The 14,808-nt window shown below is 46.3% G+C and overlaps 1 protein-coding gene across 4 annotated transcripts; it reads right to left on the bottom strand.

Moving 5' to 3' along the window:
* Positions 1-5: 5 nt before the first annotated feature.
* Positions 6-13,996, bottom strand: LOC148641108 (Na(+)/H(+) exchange regulatory cofactor NHE-RF3-like). Of its 4 annotated transcripts, none has more exons than XM_088620013.1 (11): positions 13,811-13,995; positions 9,393-9,420; positions 7,622-7,686; positions 6,610-6,821; positions 5,850-6,054; positions 4,740-4,876; positions 3,818-4,022; positions 2,915-3,111; positions 2,272-2,457; positions 1,218-1,439; positions 6-682 (listed from the first exon to the last, which is right to left on the bottom strand). In XM_088620013.1, the coding sequence occupies exons 1-11, from the start codon at positions 13,824-13,826 to the stop codon at positions 650-652; spliced, it is 1,506 nt and encodes a 501-aa protein (XP_088476139.1). In that variant the 5' UTR covers positions 13,827-13,995; the 3' UTR covers positions 6-649. The 4 variants fall into 4 exon arrangements, with proteins under 4 accessions (XP_088476139.1, XP_088476138.1, XP_088476140.1 ...); XM_088620012.1 differs by having other exon boundaries at positions 2,272-2,487; positions 13,811-13,983; XM_088620014.1 differs by lacking the exon at positions 13,811-13,995 and having other exon boundaries at positions 2,272-2,487; positions 9,302-9,397.
* Positions 13,997-14,808: the final 812 nt, after the last annotated feature.

Below are 14,808 nucleotides of genomic sequence, written 5' to 3' on the forward strand. Positions count from 1 at the left end.
AAAGATTTTTAAAATCACATTTAATATCCCATAGAATGTGTAAGACATTTACATTTAGCCTTAGCATTTCTTTCAGTTTTAGATTATTAACAGAATTTTAAAGATGAGAACGGGAGTATTCTGCATCATCTGAGATGTTTTGATCTCTACTGTTCACAAAGCATTTGTCCTCGATTCAGTTCCAGCTTCCTAAACTGCTTTCTCTGCATTTGAGTCCCGATTGTCAGAGACATAGTGGCCACCGAACCGCCATGAACATTAACCAATACAGGAGCTCTTCAGTTCCGTAGTTACTAGTTTTTGGACTGAAGAGGGGACCGTTTTGCCTTGCCAACACAGCCAGCTGACTGCAGGGACGGTAGCGATGTGTGCTTCTTTTCGGACTGTATCTGCGAAAGCTCGGTGTGCTCTCTGTAGAAGCCTTCCTTGATATGGTTTGCAGTGTCAACACCAGCCGAGCCTGGGAGAAGCCCTGAACTCCAGTCAAAGTTTATTCAGCACAGACTGGCAGAAGTTTCCACAGAGCTGGGTGTTCAACTGGCTCCCACTGAGCAAAAAAAAAAACGATTTCTTTGTCCTTCAGCCCTTGCTGGATGTCTTCATCACTGTTATAAAGTCAGATCTACAGTTATTTGCATTTATTACATCTTTATATAAATGAATTATTTGGACCTTTTCGGACCTGTAAGAACAGAAAAAAAAGCAAGTCAGTCTCACCCGCTAGAGAAAACAAGTTCTGCTAAGATGCCGATTGTAACATTTTCCTAAATAGGCATGAAAAAGTAAATTAAGATATTTGTAGCTCAAATTTCTAGGGCATATCTCCCAGTGATGGCCAACTTGACGTGTAGCAGGATGGGGGTGACTACGCTGGTGGTGTCTCCATTAAAGAAATACACACAGTTCTCCTTTGTTTTAATTCTCTGGGCTGCTTAAGACTACTCCTGCTTTCAAAGACCCATTGAAATGTCAGGTATTCATTTTATTGCCATGCAGATCTCATGTCAGGCTTGGCCATACCCAGAAAAGAGCCACTTTATGTACCACTCACAGCATATAATAGGAGGAGATGTATAAGATACAGTATGTGAAAAGCATCCTGATTCTTGAAGACTTGGACGCTCTTAGAGCACAGCTAGTGCAGCAGCCTATTCAAGGGAGAGAGCTGATCAGCATCCCAGCTCGTGTGTGAGAGTGGAGGGCTGCAGGAGTCCCACCTGGGTGGCGTGAGCCAGGCTGGCCACGATGGGCGTCCCACTCTGCTTCAGCGCCCCGTACCCCCGCCGATCCACAACCAGCACGTCGAGGCGGGGCCCGGCCTCTTTCATCCTCCGCGCCACCTCTTCCAGCGGCTCCTCCTCCACGCTCTGTCCGTTCACCTCCACCACCACGTCCCCTGCCCTGAGCCCCGCCCGCTGGCCGGGGCCTCCCGCCGCCACCTGCAGGGCGGGGCTGTTACTGTTCTGACGCACCAGGCGGCAGGGCCAAACTCACTAACACCTGGATGATGAGACGGCAGCCATAGTGCGCCAGAATGCTCTCCACACACCAGCTCTCAGTGGGGAGGAGAACAGAGTGATGAAGCCAGTTCAGAGATGGGGATTATTAGGAGGCCATGATTGGTAAAGGCCAATGGGAAATTTGAGAGTCAGGACCTCGGCTTTATGTTGCAGCTGATAGCACCTTTTTTACAGTATAGTGTCCCTGTCACTATACTGGGGCATTAGGACCCACACAGGCTGCAGGGTGAGCGCCTCCTGCTGCCCCCACTAACACCACTTTCAGCAGCAACCTTAGCTTTCCCAGGAGTCTCCCATCCAGGTACTGGCCAGGCTCCCACCTGCTGAGCTTCAGTGGGGCTGCCAGTTATGAGTTGCAGGGTGATATAACTGTTCGCACTTTTTTCTTAATATTTTCACTGATGGTTAGCTGGAACTGCATTTAATGAAATAGTGAAGTATGGTTTTCAATTGTAAATGCTGCAGTGATTAATTTTCTAATGAGATTCATAATCTATTCATTCGCGAACAGAGGGATGTTAACTCTATATACTGTCAGCCTGCAGGTGATGCATTAGTCTTCGATTAAACTGGGCATGTGATGAGTTTTCTATCATTCTTATTGTGCACTATAAACATTTCTGTCTATGGAAGAAAAACTATCAAGCAAATTTCTGAACTAATAAACCAAACAATTACGCAATTGGTGAACAACCCACTGTGCTCTTGTACATTCACTGCTAGGCTGGCGGTTTGTTCACAAGTACAGTACCTGGCCTATGCATGTTCCTGGCTCATCCTGGACACAGCTAAGGTGGAAACCAAAGCCCTTGGGACCTCTTTCCAGTTGACAGATCCGCGGGAGTGGGAGTTCAGAGTGCGCTTCACGCAGTGGCCCAGCAGGTGGCGCCGCAAGAGCTGGAGGTGGCGCTGTCTTCTCCTTCTCGGGAGGGTCGTCCTCATACAAAAGCAAGGGCGACAGACCCAGCTAGCGGAGCACAGAAAAACCCAACAGACATCACAGGAGAATCAAGAGAACCAACACGCAAGGAAGGTGACACAGATGTTTAACCACAGCTAAGGGGGATGGAACAAGCTACCCGGGCATGCTGTTGAAGGCAATACCCCAGCTAAGGTCAAGAAACAGTTTGAAAGATCCTTGGATCCTTGAATAAATAAGCTAAATGGGCTGAATAACCTCTTTTTTGCATCCTTACTGCTGTTCCCATGTTCAACTAAAAAAAACAAAGCTGGGTTTGCATCTTTAAGCCGTCAAATGCAGAAGCAGGCATTGGGATGAAACTGATGTGGGGTTTATGATCATCAGCAAAAGCCAGGCTGACTGATGAGTGGTAACCGTGTCGCCGGCTGACTGGCAGTGAGATCCTATGCCCCCCTCCCCCCCCCCAGCTCACCTGGTAGTAGTAGTCGCCGCCCTGGCTGTCGATGGCGGTAAAGGCGACCCGCCGGCCGCTGGAGCGCACTCGGCTCACCACGTCCTCGTGCTCCAGCCCCTCCGCCACCTCGCCGTTCACCGCCAGCAGCTGGTCGCCCTCCCGCATGCCGGCGCGCTCCGCCGGGCTGTCGGGCTCCACCTCCCGCAGGGCGTGAACTGCAGGGGGCAGAGGGCGGGAAACGGATGGGGGTTCATTATCTAATTAAAAGAGCTGGGCAGAAAACCCGATGACACTGTGGTGGCGAGGACAAGGACTGAGGAACTGCCCTTCTCTCTACTGACTTCCATTCGTTTCTCACACGTTTTTTGTGCTGTCCTTTGTGAATTATACAAAGGAAAAAAGGGGTTAAACTGGGTAAGGGGTAAGGAATAAGGTTTGCTCACGCTAACTCCTCACTTATTCCTTTTCTCAGTCTCCGTTATTCATGGCTCACAGTACCCTGAAGGCCTCACTGCACGTGGCCTCTACAGCGGTGAACCCCAATCCTGGTGACTCACACACCTATCCGGTTTTGTTCCAGCTGAGCCCTCAGTTCCACAACCAAACCCTTCAGTGACTTATTGATAATAGGATGCACTTGAACTGTCTGTTCCCAGCTGTGAACCATGTTGGAGCTATAACCACAGTATTGTGGAAGTGGAATAAAATCCCAAAGTCGTGACGACAAACAAAATGCAAAAATTTCAGATGAAGTAACATCTTAGATCACGTTATAGCTTCAGTTACTGTACCTAACAAAGGTGGGATGAAGTGAAAACTGGCGCGTGGTGAACAGCACCAGGATTGGGTACCATCTGCTGTAGAAGATTGTGCAGTACACGCTACAGTCCAGCAGAGGGCGCCCTCCCCCTCTTCCCTCACCTATCCGCCCGGAAGGCATCTTCTCTTGGCGCAGCAGGAAGCCATACCCGGCAGGGCACTGGACCAGATGTAGCGTCCGGGGTCGGTGGGGCAGATTGTGAATCTCCGCCATGGCGGGGAAGATGGACACCCCACGCCGGGTGAAGCTTTGCTCGCTGGCACTCTCGATCACCAGCACGGTTACATGGTCCACGCACGTCCTGATCTGAGCAACAGAGCCGAAGATGAGCCACACGAAATTCATTAATTAATTAATCAATCAATCGCAGGAATGTCAGTCAAAATGTCAGTCTTGACTGTTCTGAGCATTCAGGCACTTCCATGATTTAAAACAGAGCACTGTTTTCACTTTTTAACACTTACTAACTGTAGCTGCAGACATTAACCCAAAACCTATTCAATCTTTTTGCGTGGGTAATTAGTTGCGTGTTGTGTCGTCAGTAATTGTATTTCCATGTGTAACCTCCCATGTGCGCTGTCATGATGTAAAGAACTCTATAATAAAATAAGTGTGAAATGAAAGATGAAAACAGAAAATTACTTTAAGTTGTATTTGTTCTGCCTGCAAATCCTTTCATCGCTAAATCAGTTTGTTTTTTTTTAATATTTAGATTGCAAGCCCCCTCCCAGAATTTATATTTATTCATCCTCCTGACAAATGTCGCGAATGGCTCTTTGGATTTTGGTATTACAGTCAGGATGGGATACAAATTCTTGCCAGAAGAAAGCAGCCAAGTTTCCACCTTAGAAACCCACCATTTAATAACTATATACTTTACAGGGACCTAAAGACTACTTACATACAACCTGATGTGCAATATCTCTGTAAATATCACCATCTATTATAATTGGGCTGTGGCTCTGTGATAGCCTTCCAAGACAATTGGTTCATTGGGACAGAATAGCGACAGAGTGGCCGTACCATCTTGCTGAGGGCGGAGTGAGTGAGGTCTGACGCGGAGGCTCCGTTGATCCAGAGCAGTCTGTCTCCGGACCTCACTCCTGCCTTCTCGGCTGGCCCCCCCGCCACGGTGGTCACACAGAACTTGCCCTTCCTCCCTGCCAGGAAGAGGTCAACACTAGCCATTGTGTAGCCAACTGCGTCACGGTGGGGTTCAAGCCCCCCCATCATGCTGAATCTCAAACCACAGGTTGGCAACCATCATACAGGGCCTCACATTTCAGAATACTTTCAGGGGGAATTGCAAGTGCACTGGAATTAAGACACAGCATTCTAACTTGCTGTTTAGATCTCATCTTCTTCACCAATTATCGATGTGAGGGTTAACAATCCGTTTAACAGCAGCAGGTGAGCCCATCTGAACAGCTGTGATCCCACCAGAAATCCATCACAAGCTGGTCACAAGCTGGGGCGTTCCTGGTGCTCCACTACTGAAGTAAATGAACACATCTGCCCCGTTTGGGGCTCGAACAGTCGAGGGTTGAAGATTGCAGCTGGGGATTACCCCAGTCAGGACTGGTGAAGGTTGTTCTCAGCCAGGAGCAGTGAACTCAGCTTGTTGGGTCTGGATTACGATCCAACAGGGATTTGGGGGTTTCAGACAGAAGCATGGCAAGTGTTTGAGATGCCTGTATCGATTAACGACCAATAAGGCTTTTTATATATGATACATTTATAAATATAATCCACACCCAAAGAAGGTTCCACAACAGAAACGTTGTGTTTCTTTTCTGTTCTATTCAGCGCGGAATAAACCTTTACCTGTTCCTGTATAAATATACTGTTCAAATGTTGAGGAAAAAAAAACAACGATGGCCTATTTTTACTGATGTCACTATTTACAGATTTAGTCATGGTTGAACCAAGGACAAAAACCTCAAAATAATATAAAAAGTAAGATAAATCACAATAACTTTTGAAAACTCATTTTTTTTACCTACTAATAAGTTTAAACAATGTAATCTTTGGAAAACTGAGGTTTTGTACTATTTTTGGGGTTTTTACATTTTGCTATTTTATTCAAGAAGATTTATTGCCTCGTCGTCGGCAGAGCAGGCTGTATATCTGTACCGTCGACAGCGGAGACGGTGAATCCCAGGCCGGCGCCGTGCTCCCTGGTGACGTGGCAGAGCCGCGGTCGCGTAGTTGCCTCACCGCGGTGTTCCCGTGCCAACGCCAGCAGGTCCCGCCCCTCCGCCAGCGCCTGCTCGTACTCCCCGCCCCCCAGCACCAAGAGCGACACCTGCTGGCCGCTGGCCTGGATCTTCCTCACCACCTGACGGACAAAGCAGAGGCCGCAGCGCCCGGCGGGCATGAAGGAAGGACGACTCATGGGTACATTCATGGGGACATTCACTCATTCGGCGGATGGGTTTTATCCAAGGCGATCTCTAATCCCAGCCAGGCCAGATGCAGTGGGTGCATCCGTTAATGGATAATATGCTGCACAGCCCTAAGCAGTTATACTGCTGCTTGACCAACAGGGAGCAGTAACGTAAGGGTCAGTAAGTGGGGGTTAATCACAGGCTTCTGGAGTTAGATATATCCTACAGAGATGGAAGACTGTGAGCGAGTCTGGGGTTCTGACGGTGGCAGATAGGTCGTATCACCACCAGGGGGTTAGCAGAGACAACAGTCGGGCCCCCAGCGCCCTCAGTGCCCAAGCACGAGCACCACAGAAGCACGGGAGGAAGGCACTAAGGTTTTGCACTGACGAGGGCCGCGACCGGAAGCTAGTGTAGAGAGAGCAATTTGTAAAAACGGTAAAAACCGGGGGAGACGTTACTGGATCCGAACGCTTGTTCGGCCGAGCTCCAGGGGCCGTGCTCACCTTCCAGTGCTCCTCTGTGTCCACGAAGTCCTGGTTGACTTCCAGGAGCCGGTCGCCGTCCCTCAGGCCGCTGCGCTCCGCCACGCTCCAGGGCTCCACCTCCCTGACCACGTGGCCCCGGCGGCCCAGCTCCAGCCGCAGGTAAAACCCGAAGCTCTCGCCCTTCTCGCACCTCATCTGGCAGAGCCGCGGCTTGGGGCCGCTCTCCCTCTCTGAGGAGAGGAGGAGGACAGGTGGACGGCGGTAACAGCAGGAAAACCAAGCGGCTCTCTCCAGAGATCAAAGGCCTCGATCTTGCCCGAGATGCGTCTTGTGGATTATGCTATTACTGTATTTCAATGACCACCTGGCAGAAGACCTGGGAGAAGTGTTGAATTCATTCAGAGCACAGGTGGACTGAAAACCGTAAAGTGCCCGCATCTGCCAAAGATCAGATTGAGCCACCTGACATACAGTCATGTCAAATAACCACTGAACACTCCATAACCACCACTCAGTGATCACCACACACTCAGTGACCACCACACATTCAGTGATCACCACACACTCAGTGACCACCACACATTCAGTGACCACCACACATTCAGAGATCACCAATCACTGATCACCAATCACTGATCACCAAACACTCAGCGATCACCAGACACTCAGTGATCACCAAACAATCACTGATCACCAAACACTCAGTGATCACCAGACACTCAGTGATCACCCCTCAGTAATCGCCACTCAGTTATGGCCAAACACTCAGTCATCACCAGACCACTCAGTGAAAGTTTGTGATCTTCAGAGCAGTAATTCATACACCCAGAGGGAACTACCAAGACATTAAAAGTGACAAAAAAAGAAACACTGGACATTAACAAACACATCTGTGTTTGTCGAGTGCCAGAGTCATATTTCACAGTGAGTATAAATGTTCTGCAGATTGCAGCTTAAAACTAAAAACTTGAGTGTGAAGCAAATGTGACAAACGTGTCAGTATCTGCTTTGTGACAACTCTGGGAGCTACCTGGGTCATCAGTGATCACCAGGGCTGGGTTATCAATCCCCTCCTTAGGATTAAAGGTAAATTTTCTGGAGGAAAGAAAGAAGAGAAGAAAGCAGATAAAAGCTTGCGTTATACATTATGTTTTAAGTTTCAGCATTAATATTTCATTGCACGGTTGTACTTATCCATCCATCCATTTTCTTACCACTTAATCCAATTCAGGGAGCTGGAACCTATCCCAGCAAGCAACAGGGCACTAGGCAGGGTACACCCTGGACTGGATGCCAGTCCATTGCAGGGCACACAGACAAGCACACACACTCACACTGGGGCCAGTTTTCCCAGAAGCCAATTAATAATAATAAAAATAATAATAATAATAATAATAATAATAATAATAATAATTGCTTACACTTATATAGCACTTTTCTGGACTCAAAGCGCTTTACAGGTAATGAGGATCCCCTCCACCACCACCAATGTGCAGCCCCACCTGGATGATGCGACGGCAGCCCCAGTGCGCCAGAACGCTCCCCACACATCAGCTATCAGTGGGGAGGAGAGCAGAGTAATGAAGCCAATTCATAGATGGGGATTATTAGGAGGCCATGATTGGTAAGGGCCAATGGGAAATTTGGCCAGGATGCCAGGGTTACACCCCTACTCGTTTCGAGAAATCCATGCAAACACAGGGAGAACATACAAACTCCTCATAGACAGCACCCCAGGTCCAGATTTGCACCCAGGGCTGCGAGGCAGCAATGCTAAGCACTGTGCCACGGTGCCACCATTTTAATTATCACCCAAGACAAAACAGGTGCATCATCAGAACATATGTCAATACTTGTCACAAGAAAAAACATGCAGTGTTGAATGTACTAATTTGACGGCGGGTGGACACGCAAAGGATTAAATCTCCAAAACATTACCACGGCTGCAAAGAGTTTTCACAAGGTTTCTTCAAAGATTTGGGTTTACCTCTGGAAAACAGCTGTTGTCGCCAAAAAAGACACTATTTTCTTTTCGACCCTGCGACAACACTAGCGCTCGAATTGGACAGCGTGAGGTGCGATATTGACGGACAGCTCTGGTCAGCTTAATAAATCTCCTCATCATCTCGCGCTGTGCTGTGTAAGATCTCCAGACATGAGGGCAGTCACCGATGACGTCCATCGCCCAGCAAATTGAGGTGACCGTGCATCCAAAAACCACGTTTAAATGTATCGAATGTACAGGAGCTTATCCACTGCTGTACTCTCATCCTGTTCACACAACAAAACAACATTTCTTGGGCCAGCAGGAGTGGTGCCTTAGTACTTGAAGAACTCAATCAGCTCTGGTGTAAACCTGCAGTCCACAGAGCACTGCAATACAGCAGTGGCTCCAGAAGAGATAATGAAACCTTATCTCATTCAACAATCTCTTACCCAGCCCAGTGCAGTAAAAAGTGTGGAACTCTCTTCAATAAAGCCGTTGAACATAAAGATCAGTGGCCCTGAAATCTTATCAGTGCGTAAAAAATGTAGACATAGCTTATAGCCTCCACTCTCTGCTATCGGCATGTTTTGAGTTACAGTGTCTGGGTGCTCGGGCAGATCTTAATTCCCTATCCAGGAGCTGCAGCGCTCTCTAACAGAGTTAAAACCTGCTGGATGATCACTAGCAAACTGAAGACAAGCTGCTAATCAGGACTCAATGTACCTTAGCTAGTCGCTGAACTCAAAGTCCTGAGGAAAGAAAGACGAGGTTCGGTGAAAGTTTAGCTAAAAAAGGTGATAACAGGCTGACTTACTGTGTTAACTCCATCGCATCCTCCAGCCCTGGAAAGGGAAAAGGTCAGACAGTGAAATGGCAGGGCTACTGTAGACATGAACTGGGAGGTCTACATGACCAAACAGCTACCCAGCACCAGTTCCCCACCCTGTGCAATAGCCAGAACGAAGGAGGGTCACCACCTTGTGTGCTCTTAATCTTTAATCAAGATGAAAACTCTCACTGACTGAGCTTTAATGGGACTGTACCTCTGCATTGCCGTTTATAAATGTTTTATCATCGGATTTAAAAAAACACAATGTCTGCAATAACCATGTTGAATGATATGGCAAGTGATTTTTTGAGTGCAGTTCAGTTCCTGGGACCTGTAGACACATACAGTACCATAGGTATAATGAGAGAGTCTGCTGTCTGTGTGCCCCTGTGTGATCATTAACCCCCCACCTTCCACAGACTGCAAGGACATTACATCTTCTCTTCCCTCTCCCTGGCTGGTGATTAAATCAGTCAAAGTCTACCTTAACGCTGTCCAGAATCTCAAATTACATGTCAATATGCACAGTACAATGTGAAAAATCCCCCAATTCCTCCAGCTACAGACTCTTCAGATGTAGGGCATGAGTGGCTCAGTGAATTGTAATTAACAGGATGGTAAAAACACATGGCTGATACTGTGTAAAGCTGGTTCCCCATTATACAGAAATTGATTAATTACATGTGAAAGTTATGAATAAATTAACAAGGCTTGTATCATTTCTGGAAAAACTGCCCTTTCCTAAAAAACAGGAAAAGCAAAGGAACAACGAAGGAGAAGAGAATGCAGTCTTTCTCCGACACAGTACTCTCCAGAGTGCACCTTCTCACACAATATACTGTAATAATAACATCATAAAATAATAAAATACCCTGCCTGGGCTCTGCAAAGTGATAACTCTCACCTGGCCTTGCATGGTGTAGCTCTGATCTCGACAAACAGCATGACCCAGAGAGCCCAGCAGAGTCCAGCTGTTCCTCTAGACTCGAGTCGTTTTGTCTTCCTGAGCTTTTGGGGTCAGATTTTGACTAGGCAGCGCTGGGCTAGGTCCCTGCAGACCGTATGTACAGACTCCATCAGTCTCATATTACCCCTGCTGACTGACTGTATGAGGCATAATTACCAGCGTCTTTCCCCCTCGCAAATGACAGTGGCTGAGTGTCTCAAATTCGGGTGACTTTCAAGGAGTCATATATTGGTCCCTCTTAACATAAAAACAAGAGTCATCACAATCAGCGAGCCTGCTGAGAGCTTAACAGGCTCTAAAATTATCTTCACACAAATGGATCTCAGTGTGTTTCAGACTATACTCTTGCAAAGGGAGAATTTACCAGACCTCAGAAAGTGTCATATACTGCTGACTGGTCTCATTAAACTTCAAGTTCTGACATCTTGCTAAACTTCAAGTTAAGGAAGTCCAGTGGTCCAGTCCATAACAGCTGCATAATGCTACTTTAGCTGAAACTGTTTTTAATTAAATCTAATTGTAATACAAGAGCAATGTGTTGCAAAATCAGTACTAATATTAAAAAGAGCATTCACTTAAATACAGTGCCTGTTGCTCTCTTAATCTTTGTATTCTTCATGAGTTGAGTACTTTTTACACCTTGACTGGACCCCTGGCAGAATAAGACCTGTCCACCTGTCCAGAAAAGACCTAGCCACTTTCACAATTCTGAAATTTCACCTCATTTTTGTTTTCAGTAGAAAATATGCAGTATGACTCCACACAGTGGATTATATCCTTTCAGCTCAAGAGATAACGTTGAACATGGTTAGTTTTGCAAAACCAACAGGGATAGCTTCAGAAAAATAGGAGCAGTTGTCCGTTTTCTTTCCCACTTCAATTAAAAACTTAAATTCCTACTTGATTTGTGAAGTATACTAACATATTACCTGGATGTGTTGGTAACTTCTTTACGTTAATGCGTATATTGGACTGGAAGGTATAGTAGATACAATAATATTTCTGCAATATTTTTGTCCTTTTTCCTTCTCTGGAAAAACAGTCTTTAACACACAAATCTTGAACTAATAATCCTTTGAATATTTACAAGAATCCTTCAAACATTTACTGTACATGCTAAGGACTGGAAATCGTAATGATTCCCAGTAACATGAGTTGAGCCGTCCCATAAAATAAGCCACTTCTGTCGAGGTTTCTAATCACATGATCTTTGATTATTGACCTTTGATCTTAATACAGTACAAAAGGTCAGCAAGAAGAGAGGCAATATCAATATCACAAGTGAGAAATAATGAGAATATCAAGTGTAGTGAGTGCAGTAAATATATAATGACATTTCCTTAGATGCAAAGTCAAAATAAATTATCAGCATCATACGTTTCTTACTTTAACTCCAAATGGTTGTGGTGACTATTTGCATTATGCATTATCAACAATGCTTTTTTTTAGTTTTAATCAAATTATAATGCCTTTGAAATATTGAGGTGCTGGGCATGAAATCTTTGCATGGAGCACATCATGTGCTGCAACACTTACAGGCCTGCTTTCCATTAACTCCTCAGTCACGGGGGATATAATGTTTGCAGTAATTAAAAACCAAGACATGTGCCAGTATGTTAGCTTGCCCTCAATACAACGTTATTGCACTACAGGGAAACGAGTGTAGGGCTCACCATTACCAGATTATGCCACCGCTGACACCACGGGGCCACTTAACTGCACTGACTCATCTGAAAGATCAGAAATCCAATTTTAGGAAGCACTGCAGAGGCAGCAGATGAAATTCAAAAATAATTAGACAAGCTGCAAGACGGGGAAAACTTTTTACTAATAAAAACAACTTGGGTGTTTAAGTTAAGGGACATTATCTTATAATTGTATAAATCACTAGTCAGTATCATTTAAAATATTCCTGGCTTGGTTTACAACTTTCTTAAAAAACATATTGCTGCTCTGATGTCCAGAGAAGAACAACCAGATATTTTCTGTGACTGAAAGGAATGTCCTACAGAACTACAGTATGCTGACAGGCTGAGGAAAATGGAAACGTTTTAGACATGAACAGAGAAAATGACTGGGGAACTGTGTTTAAAATACTCAAGGGCATTAAGAGTGTAACACAGACCAAGGAGAAAGCACATGGAGGTACATTTAAAATGAACAGAACACAAGAACATGTCATTACACAAAGAGTTGTGGGAGTGTGGAACATGCTACTCAACCTCACTGTTGACATTTATACCCAGAACTCAAGAAATGTCCGGATGAGCAATTCACTATGAATTACCCAGCAGGCTAGGTGAGAGAAATGGCCTTCTCTATTTCCTTATATACAGTAACTGTATACAGCAAACCACAGCCAGAAATGGGGTGCCAGAAGAAGCTGATCTAGGCACTATAGGCCAATGGCACTCAGCTCAGGATAAGACCTATATTAGCCCACGTTTGGCTTAACACTTCTGATCCAGACAAGTAAAGGAAAAGAGTGCCCAGGGAATTTATAAAGAGAGCCGCTGTATGTAGCAATGTGTTAAAATAGCATTAGGGCAGAGAACTAGCAGCACTGAAAACAGACATCAATGAGTGCAGCACACTGAACTGTCATTATACTGCAGCTTGGGCTGGGGCTATCTAATTATCAACAACACGTCCAAGAAATGTACTGGAAACCACTGGAAAAGAAAACAGAAAAGGTCTGCAGTTGGATTAAAGGACAACATTTAAGTACAAAAACAAAGATAAACCCCAAAAGTCAAAATGAAATATTTAAACAAACAACTGTGGCGTATCTATGGGTTCTGGGCAACCTGAAGTGCATAAACTGCCGAGGCACTCAGGGGCAAAGGTTATTTTACAGGACTGCACTATTCACCATGGAGCTTGAGACCACAGCTATGGAACAAATATGCAGTTTTGATTACTTTGGCACTCCACTCGTCTGAGAATCCCACTGTCACAACAGCAGCCGAAGAGAACAGAACCACAAGGATGCCACTCCCCCACTGTCATTAACCAATGATATCGCTCCCCTACTCTCGTTAACCAATGATGTCGTTCAGCCGCCTTTGTTAACCACTGAGGTCACTCTCCGACTTTTGTTAATCGATGAAAGAGCATAATAAAAGCTTAAGGGCAGGAGCAAAGGGCCGGGAAAGAATGCAAGCTGTGAGACGGACAGTTGCGATGACCGAATGACCCATACAGTGGGCAGAGGGATAGGACAGTCCAGATGCCCTGCATACAACACGCTGCACCTGACTGAAGCCTGTTCCCATGTACTTCCCAAACAGACAATGCAGGGAGGAAGGAAACAGACGTAAAAAAAGACTCGGACACGAACAAGAGGGGAAAAAAAAGCTAACTGCATCAATTGCTTTCTTCAAACAACAGCAAGAGGAGTGCGATGACGATGAAGTGATATTGCAGTGGAGCTCACCTGTTTTCTGTTTCATGGGCTGCTGCTGCACTGGAGAGTGGACCTTCGGCAGGAAGACAGCAGAGGTTCAAGGTGCAGAGGCCTGGGGCACTAAAGGAGAAATGGAAAAAGTGGTTTATCTGTAACCTGGGCTCCTCCTCTCCTCCCCGCCAGCTTAATGTTTAATCGGGAGGCTGAAGCAATGCAAGCGCACCACCGAAGGAGCTAGTGGCTTTCCCCCTAACCAGCCCACACCACGGCACAAGGACACAGCATCCTCCAGCAACATGCCCAGCACTGCAGCCGGGTACCTCAGTGGGTCTGATGCGAACAAGAATAGCAAACGCCATCTTAAAGAATCTTCCGCCCTAAGATAAGATCAGATCACCTTATTGGCCATAGACAATTTCTTGCATTAGGAATTTGTCTTTTCGCAGACCCCAGCTTGCTCTCCATGAGACACACGGACAGGAAGAGAAGCCTGGGGTCAGAGCGCAGGGTTGGCCTTTTATACGGCGCCCCTGGAGCAGCTGGGATGAAGAGCCTTGCTCAGGGGCCCAATGGAGTAGGATTCCTCTGCTGGCCGTGGGATATGAACCGGCAACCTTCCAGCCACAGGCACAGATCCCGAGCCACAGAGCCTCCGCACCACCCCTAAGGGGTAAAGTACACAACAAAGAGCTGTCACTGCACTCTACCAGAGGAGCCGGTTAGAGTTCTCCTAACATCACGTCACGTATTCTAGCCGAGCAGCAAATGCAATACATGTCCGTGCTCGTCTGTGCCAGATTTTCAAAGGAGAAACAAACTAGGGGCCAGAGAGGAGAGCACCTCTAAGATAGATCTCTGCAATGTAAACTGTTACTGTACGTAAATCCCTGCACTCTTTCAGGCCTCAAACATACCACACATGCATGCGAGTCTAGGAAAATGCTTTGCCACTTGAATAGGAGCTTAATTCCCATCTATAATGAAACCGTTCGTGGCAGTGACCCTCTTGTTTTTGTACAATACCGAAA

The sequence above is a fragment of the Lepisosteus platostomus genome, chromosome 25 (genome assembly GCF_059453375.1).
Source record: "Lepisosteus platostomus isolate fLepPlt1 chromosome 25, fLepPlt1.hap1, whole genome shotgun sequence".
Classification (NCBI taxonomy): Eukaryota; Metazoa; Chordata; class Actinopteri; order Semionotiformes; family Lepisosteidae; genus Lepisosteus; species Lepisosteus platostomus.